The sequence below is a fragment of the Scophthalmus maximus genome, chromosome 17, assembly GCF_022379125.1.
Source record: "Scophthalmus maximus strain ysfricsl-2021 chromosome 17, ASM2237912v1, whole genome shotgun sequence".
Lineage (NCBI taxonomy): Eukaryota > Metazoa > Chordata > Actinopteri > Pleuronectiformes > Scophthalmidae > Scophthalmus > Scophthalmus maximus.
In genome coordinates this window covers 14,127,286-14,146,321 of record NC_061531.1, presented here as the reverse complement: position 1 = coordinate 14,146,321, position 19,036 = coordinate 14,127,286, and the positions used below count along the sequence as shown (strand labels likewise).

The window sequence follows — 19,036 nt, the reverse complement described above, 5'->3', positions numbered from 1 at the left end:
GGCATCCTACGGGGCTTCGCATTCTTTGCTTTCCAGCCTCGATTTATTTTCACTGAACAACAGAACAGAAACATTTGGATGAAGTAGGTTTCCCTAATTGTGCTATTTCTGGATTCCTGATGTCATTTAACGTGGATTGTTGTGGGGGGGCGACTCCAAGTCTTAATTATGAGTCATTCATGACACGAATAGCTCAATGTGAACTGGTAAATCTGGCAGCACCAGTCAGCTCCGTGCTGGGGGACTTTGAGATGCTCTGTCGGAGGGGGGTGGGGGCTTGATCAAGGGCACCATGTTTTAACAAAAAAACCCAACAACAACACTGTTATTGCAAAAAGAGGAGAAAAATAAATGATTAGAAGCAACACAGAGCCTGGCGTGGCACAGACCCCCGGCCAGTGTCGTGGTGCGGTTCGGTGCGCTGGCCCTTTAAGACTTAGGATTTGGGAGTGACGCGGATATGAAAGCTACTTTATCCCTCTTTGCTTCGCTATGAAAAAATATTTGGACCAGCGACTGCCAGCGCCTAATTAATTAGCTAATCATGACGCCGGTTGACACGATCTAGCCCGAATGAGCCACACGCACGGGAATGCGCAGGGGTTACGAGTGATTTACCACCTCGGGACCGTTGGAGCCGCGGGCCGTCCTCCGAGCTGCGGGGAGAACTTTGGAGAACTTCTTTGTATTCTCGGGGTCGTCGGACCGCTTCGGCCCGCAAGCTGAACATGGACTGGGGCACCGAGCTTTGGGTGAGTCGCTCGCTTCGACGTTCCCATCGTCCCGGAGGGTAATGACGACGATGCCCGCGTTCGGAAGTAGGTGACCGCCAAAGTTTTGCGTGTTGGTGGAATGCATTTAAAGAAAGAGCGGCGAAACGGTCGCGGTCGCTCCGCTGGAAGCTCGCTGGTGTTTGCACAGCGGTGCATTCAGGAACACGGTTCCATTTTCGGACAGTTTCTTCCGTCGGCCGAAACAAAAGAGTGTGTTGACACACTAGTGTGTTCGTCCGCGTGTTGCACTTGGAAGGAATGTGCAGCGCATTCACGGTTCATGTGGGATCCACGTTTGTTTGTTTGTTTGTTTGTTGTTGTTTTTAACTATATTTGACAGGAAATGGGTAACGTTGTGTTGCGGGATTTCTGCAGTGCCCGAGGCAAAGTTGGAAATAAGATTCAAAATTGTGTGATTGCATTGTGAAAGAAGAAAAAACTTGTGAATATGTAATGTCCGACTGAAAATGGTGTCAGAATATAATAATAATAATAATAATAATAATAATAATAATAATAATAATGATGATGATAATAATAATAGTCTTTATTTACACCGTTAACAAACATGGTTTACAAAGTGCTTTGGCAGACACAGTATACTCAAAAATGCATTCACACTAATAAAACGAATAAGAATTAAAGGCATACACAGTGAACACAAATAAAAAAAGAAGACTAGTATATAGACTTGTGTATAGACTAGAAAATATAGCTTAGTCTGTATAGAAATACACATATAATCAAAGACAGTTCAAGTGCACTGAGGTGTGTTGAGGAGCGAGTGGGATGTTTCATTGTTTACACTGTGGCACACCTTGTTCCCATGGAGATGAAATCAGACGCTGTCATGATGAAGAGCCAGTGACAAGATTATTCATTCAACTGACTTTGATTTTCCAATAAGGTGTGAAGGAGTCAAGTGTAGGAAATGTAATTGCCAGGACATTATGTTTTTATTAGGCTCAGGTGACCTATATATTAATTATATCATATCATTTTTGAAGAGGGGGCCTTTTAAAACAAGTCAAGGTGCTACAGTTTGATAAGTAGTAAACCGTTGGATGCAACGGCGACAGATAGTGACATCTAAACTAATCCTTTTGAAAAAAATCCCACCTTGTAAACACGCTGCCCTTGTTGACTGCCACGGTTTATGCGCCAGCTCACTGTAGCTGCGCTGACCGGAGCCACACATTTGCAAACACGTGCACATTTCCAGGGAAACCTGAATATGTAAAAAAAAATGGAGCGCTGCGAGGGTGAGGACAGGGAGGTTGTGACCTAATTACAGACGCTCCCCCTGGGCCTCTCCCCCCTGTCCCTTTTCCATCGTACGTGCTGGTGCAACTGCGTAATTAGTTTTGCCCTACTTCGATTGAGCCAGAGGAACCTCCGTACACCTCGGTATGAATCACAAGCTCTGTCTGTGTGAAGAAGCCTCTCCTGAAACCAAACAAAAGACAATATTATATAGACAAAGCCATCGCGGGCATTGTTGGTTCTGTTAGTTTTTGGTCAAAGAGTCATCCCCTGGGCCAAGTCAGCCCGATGGCATCTGTCCACTGATTGTTGTTAATCCATAGGCTATTTTAAGGCACAAGTTTGCAGGGTGCAAGATCAGTGTCTAGGCATTAGCTGTGATAGTGAGCGCGACCAGGCCACTCCTGAAAACCATTGTGGCAAGTCTGGCCGGGCCCAGGCTACTACTTTTCTAGAAGACAGGATAACTCAGGGCTCAAATATCCACCCCACCCTTGTAGGCCGGTGACTTTCTGGGTGACTCCTGTCGAAGTTATGTTAAGCCAGTTTTGTCTCTTGTAGTTCTGGAAGGATTGGGCCACATTTGCATCCGTGCTAGGTTTAGATCAGACCCGTGAAACCCCAATTTTGAAGCGTGCTGTAGCCTATTAGTCTTTTATTGCGCCCCCTTGCCTAAATCTGTGCCGTAAAAAGTAAGTTATGACTCTCCTTGTTGGAAGGTCTGTCGTTTTTCAGGACAGAGGTACAGCATTAGGTGTGCCCATCAAGACGGAGGGAATGAATGGAAGAAAGGAAAGCTGCTACTGATGCCACCGCAGTTTCTACGTAATGACTCAAACGGTCTAAACTCTACGTGAGGACACGGTGGGAGCGCTGAGCTTATAATCAAATAGTCCGAATGCAAGCCACAAAAGTAGCAAAAACAACAGGGCAGCTGCTGTTCAAACGAAAGCTTGACCCCTTTACAGCTTTCAGGAGCAGTTTCATTTACAACCGTTTTATGATTAATGAAAATCAGTTCAGCGCCAGCCCTGTCTACGACCTATGACAGTTATTTCAACTGTGGCTTGGGGTGGTGATGAATTGAGAGCCGCTGGTGTTTGACGAGACTCCGACTGTGTCCTGTAAAAGCTATTTTTACATATTTGAAGAGAGTTTTAATGAGGCTGGCTTTTCTAATTGGGGCACTCTCGCTTTGAACGAAGCAGTTAATTTATAGATGATTGGATTCTGCTTTTTGCGACTTTTACAATCCAGCAATTCTGCCTCCAACCTGAAAAAAACAACTGATGTGTTTTTGTATGTGAAAGGAGAAAAAAACACTGGACATACAATAAGGCCCAGAATTTTTAGACCACACCGTACGAGCAGACAACATCAGAATGAGATTCAACCCATGATATTTTGGAATTTGAAAGTTAAATTTGAATTCACGTCATGAGCTGGAATTGAATAATTTGTGTCAGTATATTGTGGTCACCAGTGGTTGATCTTTTGCAAGTTGCAACCATTTCCCTTCTTTAGCAGTGTTGTCCGCTGCTGCTCAGATCACTTACTCTTCATATACTCTTCTTATCAAACTGCTGCTTCCTGGGTAAAATGAACGGTCCCCCGTTTGCACAGATGATGTGTGTAATAGATACAATGACGTGTTGCCTTAACATCTTACAAGGTCTAATAAAATAAGATCACATATCAATGTTATGTTGTTTTTCTCAAGGTAAGCTGTTTTTACACAGCCGCAGTAGTTAACCTGGCAGTTCAGAAACTGAATATGCAAATAATAGACTCGTATGCAAAAAAGGTCTGAAGCGAGAGCTGCGAAAATATAACATTTTTCCATTTATGTTGTCATAGCTCTGTGATATGATGGATAAACTTCTCTTAGTCCTGCAATTGACAAAAATCCAGATATGTCAGCCCTGCTCATTACCTTGATGCACGATAACGCTCATACTCTCTTACACTTCCACATGTCATGCCGTGACTCTCCAGTTGTGCTGTGGGCCGGTATTTTAATGCGTCTAAAGTTTCCTCTTTCATATTCCTCATCTATCATCGCTCGCCGTGTCACAGTGGGTTGTGTAAAAGTCTCCTGTGATTTTTTTTTTTGTGAATACAATCACCTTTTTACGCTTCGGTCAAAAGGTGATGTGTGTTTCCAGCCGTGCTTCTGTACGCTCACACAGTCAGTCACTCTTACTCACTCCTCACTGGCCCAATTGTGTTTTGACCCCTGCTGTCTTCGACGCTTCAGTGCTGAGTTATTACGTACTTCAGGTTGCGGAGTTAGTTTTCGGTCGAAGTGGCAGCCCATCAAATTTTTTCCCCCGGTAACGAATCCAGTGTGTTTTATGGTCGGCATAAATAACTGCGGCCTCAGGGTTCGGCTCTGTTGATTGTGGTGAGATCGTATTGGATTCAGCCGGTCACTCTTCCTCGGGTCTAAATCGTTCATCAGTAGACAATTTGTCACGAAGAAGTGAACAAGAAGAAAATCTGCTGTTAACACAAGCACTGTTGGACATGGGGAAAATCCATAGTTGTAATTTGGCCGTAGTGACTATCGTTACTTCTGTTCTGTAGTTAATGACACCGACTGAATTAAACCCCCAGTGCTTCCTATCGGTTAGATGTTATTGTGTAGATGGATTGCAGGCCTGTTTTAACCTTTTTAACTGTGTCCTGTAATTAGTCCAGACACCGTCCCATTCATTTGGGTCTTGTCTCCTTTGTCTTACCTGCAGGGCTGGAGGGGTACAGAACAACATGGCCCAGCTTGTTAGGAATCCCCCTTTGTAATTGCCCCCCCCCTCCTCCTCAATACTTAAGTCAGCAGCAAAGAAAACTTGGGGGAATAGCTCTGAGAGTAGAGTGAGAGAAGATCGACTTAAATATCATCTCTCACACTATTAGCCGACCTGTCTCAGCTTGTAGGTGTCATGAAGTGCTCCGCCAAGTAAGAGGAAGTGAATCACGATATACCTCCTTCATACTGAAAAATGTTACAGGAAAAAGTCAGTAAAGTTAGCTGTACATGAAACGGACATAAGAAATGGGTCAAAGATCTACATTAATGAAGATGATATCAGACGAGCACCACCTTTTTCCTGCCTGAGAGTCGTGACCCCTGTTGTTGACCCCGTGTCCTTGGACTGTACTCTCTCTCTCTCTCTCTCTCTCTCTCTCTCTCTAACGACGTGAGTGCCCCATGATTTAAAGCTGAGCGGAAGTGTAGAGACCGTTGCCAGGCTTTTGAGCACATGTGGAGAGCATTCGTGGAATCCGACGTGCAGCAACAAACCTTGATGTGTTCACTTTATTGCCCTGCATTCACCGGTCTTCTCGCTGACCTCCGACTCAACCGGAGGAACATCCCAGCTATTTCACCCCAGAAGTCAAGACGTGTTCCAAAATCCAATGTGCCTTTCGCTAACTTGTGTCTCACGCGCCTCTCCCCAGGACCAGTGTGACATCATTGAGAAGCACACACAGTCCGGCCTGGAGCTGGTGGAGAAGTATGTGAAATTTGTGAAGGAGCGGACGGAGGTTGAGCAAAACTACGCCAAACAACTGAGGTATGCGTCGCGTGATGTCTCAGTGTGTTGCGCCAAGTAGCTCATGCGGTGTGTGTGTGTGTGTGTGTGTGTGTATGTCTACTTTTGTGTTTTTGCATGGGTGCATGGTAAAAGGCTGCTTACAAAATGTTTGTGGGGTCTTATGACTACTCTGGGACAGAATCCAACTTGTCTCTGAAACACTGGACTCATTCTCCAGCTGCAGCGTGGTCTCCCTCTCCCTCCCTCTCCCTCTCTTCATCCATGGTTCCCAGTTGTCTCCCAGTGTGCAGGCCCACATCTGGTGTAGTGCTGAGCTTTGCTGGAGAGGAGAGGAAGTGGGAGCAGACTGGCACATGATAGACAGGATGTGGTCAGAGGGAGAGTGAAAGAAGGAAGAACAGCTATTGTAATATGTTTATAAGTGGATTGTTTTTCTTTCATTCTTTTGTATAAGAACCAGCCAGTGGGTGTATTAAGAACATTTGAATTTCCGCCATCTTTTCAGCCACTAGAGAATTTGTAGTATTAAGGAGTTGTCGACCGATTGTTTGACTCACTTTCACTTTTCACAGGAACCTTTCAAAGAAATATAACCTAAAACGAAGCAGCAAAGATGAGCCAGAGTGCAGGTGAGCCATTGTTCTCATAAAGAAAAACTTGGAGACACATGACCGAAACAGTTTGAGGTTAAATTTGTGTGACTAGCAAATTGCATGAATAAGCAGTTGTACAGTTGTTCCTCTGTAAGTATACACTGAGCTGCAAGGGGAAATTGGGCAAGATTCAATTTGGATTACAACCTCTCCAGTTTCCTAACAAATGAAAACAAAACTCAAATAGTATTGGGTTTCAAGCTGTAAGGCCTTGTTGTGTCATCAGAGTTAGCCACGCTGTTGTGTGGTTCTGCTGTTGGAGCCATTTAAATGCCCCCAGAAGGAAGCAGGAATCAGGGTGTCAGGGGTTTCTTATCAGGACTTGGCCCAACGTTGACCTCTCTCCGAGTCCTCTCTCATATCTGTGCTCTCCATCACTGTCCTGATTTCCTCCACCCTTTCCTCCCTCCTCTCATTGGCAGATTATCCAGCTACCAGTCTTTTTTGGACATCCTGAACGAGACGAACGACTACGCCGGGCAGAGAGAGCTGATCGCGGAGAACATGATGATGAACATTTGCATCGATCTCACCAAGTACCTGCAGGAGCTGAAGCAGGAGCGGAAGACGGTGAGTTTCATATGGAGAGGCCCGGGAGTGTACTGGTGTGGGCAGGTAAAGTTCCATCACTGCAGCAACCGGTATACATGGAATTTGTGTTTTTACAGGTACATTTATGTGTTTCAAAGTAAATATGTTGCTTCCAACATTCCTTAAAGTAACTTATCGACTATGTTGTGGGTTTTTGGGCCATTGTCACTTTGCTTACTGATACTAAAACTAATATAGTTTCATTGTTTCCTTCTTGATTTGAGCCTTATCCCATTGCAAACTCCTTTATCTGATGTGTACAACATGAACAGAAAAACACCTAGATTTGTACATAAAGCGGAGTATAAAGCGTACACCGCTGAGGTGGAGTGTGAAGAGTGAGAGGAGTTGTGGCGGGGGGGAAGCCTTGTTTAGTGTTTCTGGAGGGGAGGCATGGTTCGGGCGGTAGTGTGCCATTACTGCATGAGGAATGCTTTGTCTTTGTGTCTTGCTGAATTGCAGAAACACTGCAACATCCATGGAAAGACTCCAGTTGAAGACGTTATGTCTCAAACAGACACACTGGTATTTGTCTTCTTGTCCGTTAGGTTGTGCGACTTTAAGAGGTCATTGTTTATTCTGTGTCTGTCCCTACACATGATCGTTCTCTCTCGCTGTCTGTCATCTGACCCCTTCTCACACCCTGTCTATTTTTATGAATGTCTGCAGTATCTGATGGAGGCTAAGAAGGCCCAGCAGAGTTTGGAGAGCACCTTCAAGCAACTTGACAATGTAAGTCTAGTTGTGTAATTCCCGAAAAGGCATCCACCATGCTTGAAAACAACATATTATATTGCAAGAAGAAAGGGAATTATGATATATTACTTTTACGTAATTTTCCTCTTTGTTTATTTATTAGGAAAGATATTAAAAGCATGGTTGGCTTCAGATTGGTCAGTCAGATAGCGATAGCTTTGGTAAGTTGGACAGCAGTTCCCAATTTTAGACTAGTATCATCAATCCAAGTGATGATTGGAAATCTCACGGTGCCACAGCCTGAAACCTCCCAATCCATCTCTAAGAAAGACAGTAAAAAAGATTATTTACTCAAAAAACCCCTCGTCATTCTTCATTGAGGCAATGGCTTCACTCTGCTGGATGAACTGACAACGGTCTTTCTCTTTTTTGTCTCTTTCATTTCTTTCCGCACACCAGAGTAAGAAGCGCTTCGAGAGGGAGTGGAGGGAAGCAGAGCGTGCAGCACAGTATGCAGAGAAGACCGATCAAGACATCAATGCCACAAAAGCCGACGTTGAAAAAGTAACAAGGGGGGAATTTTAAATCAACATAACGGGGACAATTTCACACAATTAATGTAGAATCTAATGCTGCTGTTTAACGTGTGTGTGTGTGTGTGTGTGTGTGTGTGTGTGTGTGTGTGTGTGTGTGTGTGTGTGTGTGTGTGTGTGTGTGTGTGTGTGTGTGTGTGTGTGTGTGTGTGTGTGTGTGTGTGTGTGTGTGTGTGTGTGTGTGTGTGTGTGTGTGTGTGTGTGTGTGTGTGTGTGTTGTAGGCCAAACAGCAGGCTCACATGAGAGCACACGTCGCGGAGGAGTGTAAGAACGACTACGCTGCTCAGCTTCAGAAGTACAACAAGGAGCAGAGCCAGTTTTATTTTAATGATATGCCACTTATTTTCAATGTAAGTGAACATGACAACATTCCTCCCCTCAACATTTTTTGGAGTTGTTATCGTATGGTACAATAATGGTTAACAAGAAAATTGTTAAAGAGAGTTTTTGTGGTATAAAAACAACGTATAATACTAACGTTCTGAATTTTCCAATAAAAACAGTTGAACCCACTGAAATAAAGCCATTTAAGTTAAACTCTTCAGTTAAATAAGTCAATTTTGTTTCACCTTTTCACATGCTTGAGTTTTGTCTTTGAATATTTCATCAGCGTCTCAGATCCCATTTGCATTAGCAAATATACTGTATTATTTAATCAGAAATTACCAAACTTGTTCAGTTACTAACTGTATATTGAATGTTATCTCAAAGGAGGCCCTGCACCATAGAAACATCATATCATGAACTTGATGTATGTTTTGTCTAAAACAAAATAATGGCAGCGTCTGAGCAACTGTTGTTGTGTTTTCCTTAGAAATTGCAGGATCTGGATGAGAGGCGAGTACGGAAGTTGGCCCAGGGCTACATTTTGTTCTCGGACACAGAAAAGCATGTGATGCCCATCATTGGCAAGTGCCTGGAAGGCATTACTAAAGCCGGCACTAATGTTAATGAGAAGAATGTGAGTTGGTCTCAAAAAAATGCTAAATGGATTTTAACGTGTAGCATTGCTTTAACGCTGCCCGTCTGTATGAAAATAACCATTTGATTGTTCTTATCCATAATTGCATCTGATTCAGGACTCCATGGTTGTAATAGAGCAGAACAAGTCGGGCTTTGAGCGTCCTGGGGATGTGGAGTTCGAGGACTACAGTCAGGGCATCAACCGAACCTCATCCGACAGTAGCCTGGGCACACCCAAAGGCCCCATGGACCTTCTGGGGAAGAACAGGAACAAAAACTTTTGGCTTTTCAGCAAAAAGAGCAAGGTAGGACACTATTCACGCTAGCAGAGCACAATAGGCATATTTATCCTAATGACGTGGCCTCACACTTTGTGGAAATTGCGCAATGAAATGAGTTTGCATCAATGATCAACGACAGCAGTTTTTAGAAAATCTGCTTGGCGGCAGCCGCAATCAGATCAGTGGGTGACTCCTTGCGTGGCAAAGTTTGAGTCAAAGAGCCAGCAGGCAGAGTCAGGAAATCCCCCTCCACAGAGAGCACTCATGATGGACCTGTGGTTGTAGCTAAACACACATGCAGCACACACACACAAACACACACACACACACACACACACACACACACACACACACACACACACACACAACCCTCTCATCTCTAAAATTCAGCATAATAACGCATGAACCTCTTTCATTATGTTATACACAAACTCACACGTTGCCCCGACACTTCTAGAAAAGGTCCTTTGCATGACTCTGGCTGTGAGTGAATAAAACTTGCCCCCCCCCACAACCCCCCAACATCCTCCCTCTCTCTGCAATGTGGTTTTCAATAGGTCAACTGGCAGTCAGCATTCTGCTGTGCTTGTGCTTTCACCAGCACAGGGCCCGAACAACACTGAATTTTCCGGGATCCACAAACAGACTGCTGCCATTATATTGCCGCAGACCCTCGAATCATGACTTTTTATCACAGTATAATCGTTGTACCAACGCCGAGATGACACAACGTTGCCAGCTCAGAAAATCTGGATCAAACCAACGTTAAATATCGACATTTTTCTATTTACTCTTGAGTATCTACTTCCGTAAGGAGGGTTTTTCAATACATTGTAAATCATTGAGTGCTCTTGCTGAGCTCCCAATTTATAGTGGTGATATGAGTGGCTGACCACTAACCAGCTGATGGTCCCCCCTCCTTCAGTCCCAGCACTTAACGCTCCCCTCTTCCCTTGAATTTGTTTGCCTGTTCAGCGCCTCTCTTCTACTCTGCATGTCTCACTGGCTGTGCTGCTCTGCTATGCACTCGTCCTGCGCTTGTGTATGCGTGTGGCACACTGCTCCGTGTCATCAGTCATGCTCTCCCAATTAGGCCTGCAGCAGTGCGAATAGGAGGCTGACTGTATCGGCTCGGCCGAGCTTTTTGGTTTACGTCTGGACCCCTATACATTTCCATTCTCAGCTGCCCTACCGTATTTAGATCCCCATAACTCTGGAGAAAACTAGCACCTACCCAGTAGATGTTCACATAATAATAGTGCTACACTTACAACTCTCCGTATTTACACAAGGGGCCTTGTCGCAGGGCTGTTGCAGACCTTCACTATAGACGAGGAGGTATCAGCTTCCTATGTAATTTCACTAATAGAGCCCACCACCACCTTCCCACTCAGACCTACAGCTGAAACGGATTTTACTGTAGTTCACTCCAGGCATGTTTTCAAGTAAACCTCTTTTCTAAGAGGTCATACAGAAAAAAAAATCTATAAGCACTATTCCACTATGTTTATTGAGCAGGCTAATTATAACAACTGCACTCATATATGAAATAAGATTTCCTCTTGATAGGTCAGACTGGGAGAATAAACTTTGAGAACATTATTTTTCACATTGAATTCTAGTGATTGTGCTGGCAAATTTGCAAATCTTACCTTTGATACAAGTCATTTTTACCTGAACCAAGAAGTAAAAGTAAAGTTCATGTTTACAGGAGACAGTTTGTATACTGTAATAAGACCAAGTTCAAATCCTGTGTAGTCCATCTGGCCTACAGTGAGTGAGTTGAACTACAGGCTGCTGTGGCTCGGGTTGGGAGTTGTTGTCGGTTGCTTTCAGTGTGTTTTTTGTGAATTAAAAGAAAAAAAAAGTGTGTCAATGAGAGCCAAAGAGACAGATGTGTGTTCGGGCTGGTGTGCTGGGTTTGCTCCAGTGTTGTCTTCCTGGCTTTGTGGTGTGCTTTAAGGTGTTGACTGTGTCTTTTTCTTTCCCTTGTCACCCTTGTTTGTTTTTTGTCTTCCCCATCCTCCCTCTTCTTTTTTTTTCTTTTTTTCTATCCTTCCATCCCCCTCTCCCCCATCCGGTACACAACCCTATGCCTGCATATCTCATGCTCGGGTGCTGGTACTTTTGGTCTCGCCCCAACCCCCAGCTCTCTCCCTCCACGCTCCCACCTTTCTCTACACCCCCCGCCCCCTCGCCTGCTAACGGACCCTCTTCCCCCAAGTTTGGCCGGGACCCCCTGTCGTACTGTTTGAAGGAGATCAATAAGACAGTCAAACCCAGAATCTCTTCCTTCCGGACACTCAGGAGATCGGTGAGTCCCCAGAGGAGAAGGCTCGGGTGCCGTGAGACCTCCACCCTTCTGGGCTTGCACACCATCAGCCTGTGTTTCTGCCTCTGCGATAGTGACTGATTTCCCTTAGCTGAATCAGACTATTAACACACTTGCAAATGTGGCAAATCTCATTCTCCTCGCAATGGCTTTACCACTATTTTTTTTAACATTAATTACATCATGAAATTAACACAATTTTTTGGGGTGGAAAACAAGAATCAATTTTTAGGATATTTTGAGATTTTTCTATACACATACTGTTTCTTTTTTCCTCAGAGGTTTACTCCAGACAGGATCACGGTAATATGGACAACAAAGCTGGTGTGGAGGTCTCTCAGCTGTGTGACACATAAAAATGACCACCTTTTCATTACAACAACCCTTTATGGCTCATTGTAATGATATTTTCCTTCCACAAAGCTCTGCTGGAGTGTCTGAGTTCAGATGACTCGACATTTAGTAAAAAAAAAAAAGAGGCTTGTTTGTATTGAAGAGGTGGCCACCTGGTGGTGGAGCGAGGGAGGAATGCTTGGTAGCACAAGAGGAAACTGAGCAATTAAAAACACATTTTTGAAAAAGCCTTAATTGCTTCTGTACATTCGTCTTTTCCACCCAGTACTTAATTTCTTGGAAAAAGAAAATGCAAAGTAATTGGAGTCTAATACTCTAAAAAGTATTTGTTGGTCCATGGGTGATGGTTTTGGGTCCAGCTCACTGGTTTTACATTAATTTGAAACATAACATGTGTAACTAAGAGATTTGATACTAATGTTTTGTCAACATAACAACTTGAGCTGAACTCAAACTGCAGGCTGCGGTGTTCCTCCTGTGATGTTTGTTTCTGTTACCATGGTTACAGTATCATGGTGTTAATCCACACTTCCTGTTCTCTCTTGTAGCCCACGGTGACGGAGGACTTCTCACATCTTCCTCCAGAGCAACGCAGGAAGAGGTTACAACAGAAACTAGAGGAGATTTGCAAGGAATTGCAAAAGGAAGTAGATCAGAGGTGTGTGTGTGTGTGTGTGTGTGTGTGTGTGTGTTTCTGTGTAAATGTGGGTATCCTTCTGCATATTAATAACTATCTCTATTAGAACCACTCTGCCGGGGTTGAGAATATGATATTCATGCGGTGCACATCAGTGTGTATAACTTCCGTGGTGCCTGCGTGAGCGTTTGAATCGCTTACCCAGCCCCACAGCACTGCCGGGAAGCCGACTTCTACTCAAAGTCACCCCGCCTCCATTGCTCCTCTCTCACTCTGTCCCCTCTCTTCAGTGAGGCCCTGGGGAAGATGAAAGATGTGTATGAGAAAAATCCTCAAATGGGAGACCCAGCTAGTCTGGCATCCCAAATCAGCCAGACGTCCCAGAATATAGAGCGACTGAGGGGAGAGCTCAACAAGTATGAGGTAATCATGAACTAGGTTGTTTAGTCATAATATGGGGGCACAGTGTCAGTGGCATGACTTGTTATATCTAGCAGCAGATGCTTTATCTCACACTAAACATAATTAATGATAGTTACTGTCCTGTCTTCTCCCGTGTAGACCTGGCTGGCTGAAGCAGGAGGTCGAGGGGAGACATTGCGCTATAAACCTCAGACATTCAATAATAATGGAGCTCACGACGTACAAAGGTAACTTAACACTAAACCCTACTAATAAACATTATGTTTGACACAATGAGGTGTTGTCTCTGCTGTACAGGAAACCTGTGTTGTGTTTTCTCCCAAGCCCTGACGGAGCTCAGTCTGATGAAAGCACTCCCGATTCCTCCCAAGCCATCTACGCAGAGTTCGACGACGACTTTGAGGATGACGAACTAACTGCTCCTATTGGGAAATGCACAGCCATGTACAACTTCCCCGGTATGTAACCTACATAGGGAGCGAGCTTACAACAGTTCGGTCTCGCCTCTAACATGGTTTGCGTGGTGCTGTATCTTTAAACAAGCCCAGGGATATTTTCCACCATCGCGTCTGTCCTCTCCTTCTCAGGTGCCAGTGAAGGGACCATCGCTATGCAGGAGGGGGAGGTGCTGGCTGTGATAGAGGAGGACAAGGGGGATGGCTGGACCCGTGTGCGTAGGAACAACGGGGACGAAGGCTACATACCTTCGTCTTATGTCTCTATCAGCCTAAACAAATGACAGACACACCGGATGGAACAACAAAAGTAGAAATGAACACTTCAAAAAAACTGTTTATGCAGTTTTTATCCCATGGGACCAGTCATAAAGAAGCAACAGCACTCTGGACGAGACCAGGAAAGGATCGACACAAGGTGTTGTGATTTCTTGCAAGAGGTGCCCCATATGAGCAGACGGACGGTGCTAACATTATGTTCCTCATGGCTCACTTTACATTATTGTAATCGCAGTTAGCCAAAACCACCTGAATCACAAAGTTATTTTAATTTTGATTGCATGTCTCAAATTTTTTTTTCTGGTTTTGGTTAAAAATTGTGCATGGATATTAGGCACCATCATGGCACAAGTGCTTGCCTCGTACCGCGGCCTAATAAGGCACACGCTTCCTGAATATGACAGGAAGAGGAAGGCTTGTGCTGCTGCCATCTTGACACTGAGTGTTGATATCAGTAATACATAGGGGGAAGTTACCTCACCTGTTTACCTATTTCAGAACTGACCTGCTCTGACCATGACAGTCGGCTGCTGAATGGAGAATATAATCTGTTGCAATTTTTTGGTGTAAAGCGTGCCACTGTCTAGTTTTAGTAGCACTTTGCGAATATGCATGGCACCGCCACTTTGCTCACGTTTGGAGATCTGCAGTGTCCCGAGGGGATGAGTGAGGTTTCGGGGAGCGTGACTCACATTTTGGTCGCGTCCAAAGGTGTGGGCAGCTCTCCTGTCGTGGTGAATCGCATGTACACAACAGTACAAACACTTTTTTTTAACGTTCTGACAATCACAGCCATATCATAATGTAAGTTGAGTCAATAGCAGTAACAAGGATATACAGTAGCTGTTATAGTTACAACCTGAAAATTGTACTAAAATAATTTATTACAAATGTTCTATGAATAATATTTTCAAGTTTGACAGAAGTTGTACTTTTGTATCAAGGATGTTCTCACATGGTTCTCTTCCCCTTGCACACATAGTGGACAGTCTGTAGCCACAAAAGGGAGTAAAATGCACACATAGAATGTGCTACATTAAGACTATTGTATTTATGTAATAAATAATATATATTTTAGTTATCACAACACCACTATTGTCTTATTAGTTTTTTTAACCATTCAATTAAAAAGATAGTTACATTGCGAGAAAGCAAAAAAAGTCTCTCATTATGTTGCTAGTAATGTTTTTGTTTGGATTTACTTCACACTTTTTCAAGCTGATCCACGTCATGTTTTTACGTCGTTATTGAGCCAGCAGGAAGCAGTAACTGCTCACGTGTCTTTGGTGCCTTTCTGGTTAAAAGCATTGTGTATAAACCGTTTTTTCTTTTGCATATTTCTTCTTCTTTTTTCAAGACACTTTTTTGAAGACATTTCAAAGTTAGAAATGGTCATGTCATTTCTGGACTAAACATAAATAAATATTTGGAACAAACAGACGTGTCTGTTGGTCCAGTGAATTTGTGAATGATTTTGTGAATGTGAGGTCTCTGAAGTCATTCAAAAGTTTCTGTCCCCCTGAATAACTCGGTCAATAAATCTCTACCCCGGGACAGTTTAGTCAGTACTTGATAACATGCATCCCTGAAAACTGGAGAACTTGAATTTGTAGCCTCACTGCAATGATAATATAAAGTGAATGAGTTAGTGGGTGCATGCAACATCTTAGGTCACCTAAAAATTAATTAATTAATTAATTAATTAAAAAGAGGATCAGAGCAGATTTCTTTCAGTTTACCAACAATTCATTGCTCTGAATCAGAGCGCATGCAGCTCATGCACAGTAGGTGGCACTGTTGCATCATTTGTTAGGGAAGTGGCATAGCGTTTCCATCTACTTTCCCCCTCAGCATAATTATGTTTTCAATATAGGCCATGCTGTTGCATACCTGATTAAATTGCATTGGCTTTAAGACACCACTGTTTATAATGACTAATTAATAAACCCCCAAATTGGCATGTGGACTCGCTTTTGTGTTCTCCTTGTTCTCAGACGCTGAAGAGTGAGGACGAAGACAACGAGCGTGAACTCAAAACGTCAGAAAACTATGTTCAGATTTACTCACTCTTTCATATTTGTGGGAATATTTCAAATCGCTGACGAGAAATGTTGGAGCTCTGTTCAGCCAATGGTGGATCCAGCTGTGGCATTGACCGGTCAGATGGCCGAGGAATCGCAACCACCATTTGTATGCAAAGCCTCTCGTCTCGAGATGCGTTAAAGGTCAGCTTTTCTACAAGGCTACTGGATCCAACCGACGTCCAGCACCTGTCTGCAGCCGCAGGGGACGGCAGCACTGCATCCCGGCACCGCAGCCCAGCCTGGTGAGGACATTTACAGGGCAATCCACGCTAAATAGCATTTGCTGCTGTAACATCTTCGGTTGTAGAGAGAGGCGCAACACGCTTGGAGGCTCGAAACCAACACAGAGAGGTTGCGCCGGGCGTTTTGTGTCCTCCGTGAATCATTAAAGATTTACCCTTTCTGAACAGTCTACAGAGACGGTGTAATGTCACCTCGGCAGTCACTGTCTACCATAACTGTTAACAACATCTACTATCTCTCACCCAGTGACGGGGATTAGACTGGAGCTGCTCCAGTGGTTCGGAACGAACGTACGTCCCGGAGAAATATCAGGGAAGGCGCTTTGGCAAGAAGACATGTTTACCATGGCTGTGCAAGACGGCATTAATAAGATAGCATATCTCTTACTGTATCTCATGTAATTTGCATCACCTCTTACATGGGACAAAGACATTAAACATGACCAGGGTATTAATCTGGGTTTCACTTATCCATTAGACAGGGCCATTCAAAGAAAGTAGTTAGCATGAACATTCAAAATGAGAACAGAAACAAGATGAAACAAGCAACGCAAAATTCTATTTGGTGACAACATTTCTACACATATATATATGCTATAAGGTTTTCATCACTATCAGAAGGTTGAGTCAGAGGTTGACTGTGATTTCACTATAGAAATGTGAGGCAGAGCTTATTGGTTCTTCCGCGAGAGCATGTGGTGACGGTAAATGTGTTTGACATGCTTCCAGTACCAAAGATTAACCTGGCCGTTGGACCCACGGCTGTGTGTGGTGCCATGATTCCAGGATACGTCTTCGTTTAGTCTGTTTTGGTTTCGTAGAAAAGTAAGCGCCCTCCTACTTCACTGATCTAATTTCAAGACTGCTCAAAACTCTCACTAATGCTGATCGACTAAAGCAACAGCCGGATGATCATTTGGAATACCTTTGGCACAATTGTGATACGCTGCACCGTAAACAGCCGTCCTCTGCTAAAAATTCAGTGTATGTATTCTGTGTCAGCCCCCATGAGAGTCTAAGTGATGTATCATATCCTTTTTATTACAGTGGATGCCGTTACAAAATAAGCAATTATTTCTCTGCCTGCTCCACCGCAGGTGATTAAAGATTTAAGAACTCGATCTTCCAGCAGTTGCTGCAGGGAAACAGACAGAGATGGGGGGGGAACCTTTAAGGTTTCCAGCAGCGGCTTGCGGTCTAAAAGTGTGTGTCTCACTATGCCATTGAACCTTTTGAAAAGACAAGATTGGCACGACAATAACTGAATAATTAGGTTCAGGTTTGGAGTTTGCGTCGCAAGAACTCCGCTGCTTTGTGATATGTCCAATGAAATTCCTGAATAAACAAGAAAATATTGGACATGCTTTGTAAAGGCCTTTACTGTAGATGTTCCACTACAAGGCCCTCAGATGAATCACTGCCTGACATTCACTCCTGCGGCACAGCTCAAGGCCAGTGTTCTCGCTGTCTAATACTTCTGTCTTCTCACAGCCATTCTGTCGGAGCTTGCTCTCACCACAATAGTGGCATTCTGCATATATGAATCCACGGGGCCTGTAATAAGCTCCACCAATCAGAAGTGTTTGGATGCCACCATCAAGCTTATTTCAGCGCCAGTCGCGCCAGGAGTAATGCAACACTCAGTGGTCATCTTCATCAGTTACACATTAATCATTGACTTAAGATCAGTGGGATAATAAGATATCTAAGTCTTGGCTACATAAAACCCCAATTTGAATTTTCAGATTATATTCAAACTTAAAAAAAAAGAAGTGATTTCCTTTTTTCTTAATCGTTAAAGTTTCATCTTTACTACAGAAATCCCCTTCTTTGTTGGTATTTGGCTTTGCAGGCAAATAAAAAAAATCAGTTTAGGACTCGACAAGAGAGAATGAGGAATAAAAATGAGAAATGAACAGAAGCACTGGTTTTAGGAAGATATTTAAAAGGGGGTTTGTTTTTAATTTCCTTTCTCTGTCTGTAAAAACAAAGGAGTCAACCATGTTTGTCATGTTTACAATAGACAACTTTACAGTAATTTACAAGAACAAAAATATGTTGGTTCAGCTACTATCTGTATGGCAGACTTCAGTAACTAACCTGAAAGTTTGATAGAGGTGTACCACAAGGAACACAATTAGGTGCCCTGCAGTTAACTCGAGGGTTACTGAATCTGACTTTATGATGACCTGCACCTTAAAAAATTCTAAGTATTTTTCTTATACAGAAAAAAGTGGGGAAAGCCCAAAGTCTATATGCTGCTGCAATGATACCCAGGAGCTTTTTATTCATCACTAACTTTGACAGTCACCATCGGGAGTTACATGAAAAGGTTGGATGATCATCGCAGTCTAAGATGGCAGCAGCATATCCGAATAATGCCATAGTATATTTCCATTATATCTAACATCCTTCTTTGAATTCAGTGGCACCTGATCACAGCATTTGCTTTAAAAACTCCCTGCACCAACAAAAAGCAATGTTTTTTCCACAAGTTTATTTTAGCAAGCATTGCTGAATAAATACAGATTAACAAATGTTGTCAAAATATGATGTTCCAGACACATGGGAGGTGGTTTGATGTCAATTCATTCATAAATGAGTGAGCTAATGAAAATGCAAACCTTGAAATAAGCACATTAAAGCAAAATGCTCACTGATAAGGATGCTAATGGATTTGCCGAGGCCCTTTTTCACAAACTGACAGCTGTGAAAGCCGCGAGAGGATGTCCCGGACACATGAGAGGTGGTTTGATGTCAATACATTCATTAATGAGTGAGCTATTGAAAATGCAAAACTTTCATTTTTAAAATTTCAAATTAAACACTTTTTCCAACTCTCAGGTGTGGAATACT

The 19,036-nt window shown here is 43.4% G+C and overlaps 1 protein-coding gene across 3 annotated transcripts; it reads left to right on the top strand.

The window, feature by feature from the left end:
- Positions 1-433: 433 nt before the first annotated feature.
- Positions 434-15,292, top strand: trip10a (thyroid hormone receptor interactor 10a). Of its 3 annotated transcripts, none has more exons than XM_035615104.2 (15): positions 434-752; positions 5,499-5,614; positions 6,169-6,225; positions 6,672-6,819; positions 7,510-7,572; positions 7,996-8,100; positions 8,352-8,480; positions 8,945-9,091; positions 9,210-9,398; positions 11,524-11,688; positions 12,609-12,718; positions 12,988-13,120; positions 13,259-13,347; positions 13,445-13,578; positions 13,708-15,292. In XM_035615104.2, exons 1-15 carry the CDS (start codon positions 729-731, stop codon positions 13,857-13,859), a joined length of 1,761 nt encoding a protein of 586 aa, XP_035470997.2. In that variant the 5' UTR covers positions 434-728; the 3' UTR covers positions 13,860-15,292. The 3 variants fall into 3 exon arrangements, with proteins under 3 accessions (XP_035470997.2, XP_035470998.2, XP_035470999.2); XM_035615105.2 differs by lacking the exon at positions 11,524-11,688 and adding an exon at positions 11,986-12,009 and having other exon boundaries at positions 435-752; XM_035615106.2 differs by lacking the exon at positions 11,524-11,688 and having other exon boundaries at positions 436-752.
- Positions 15,293-19,036: the final 3,744 nt, after the last annotated feature.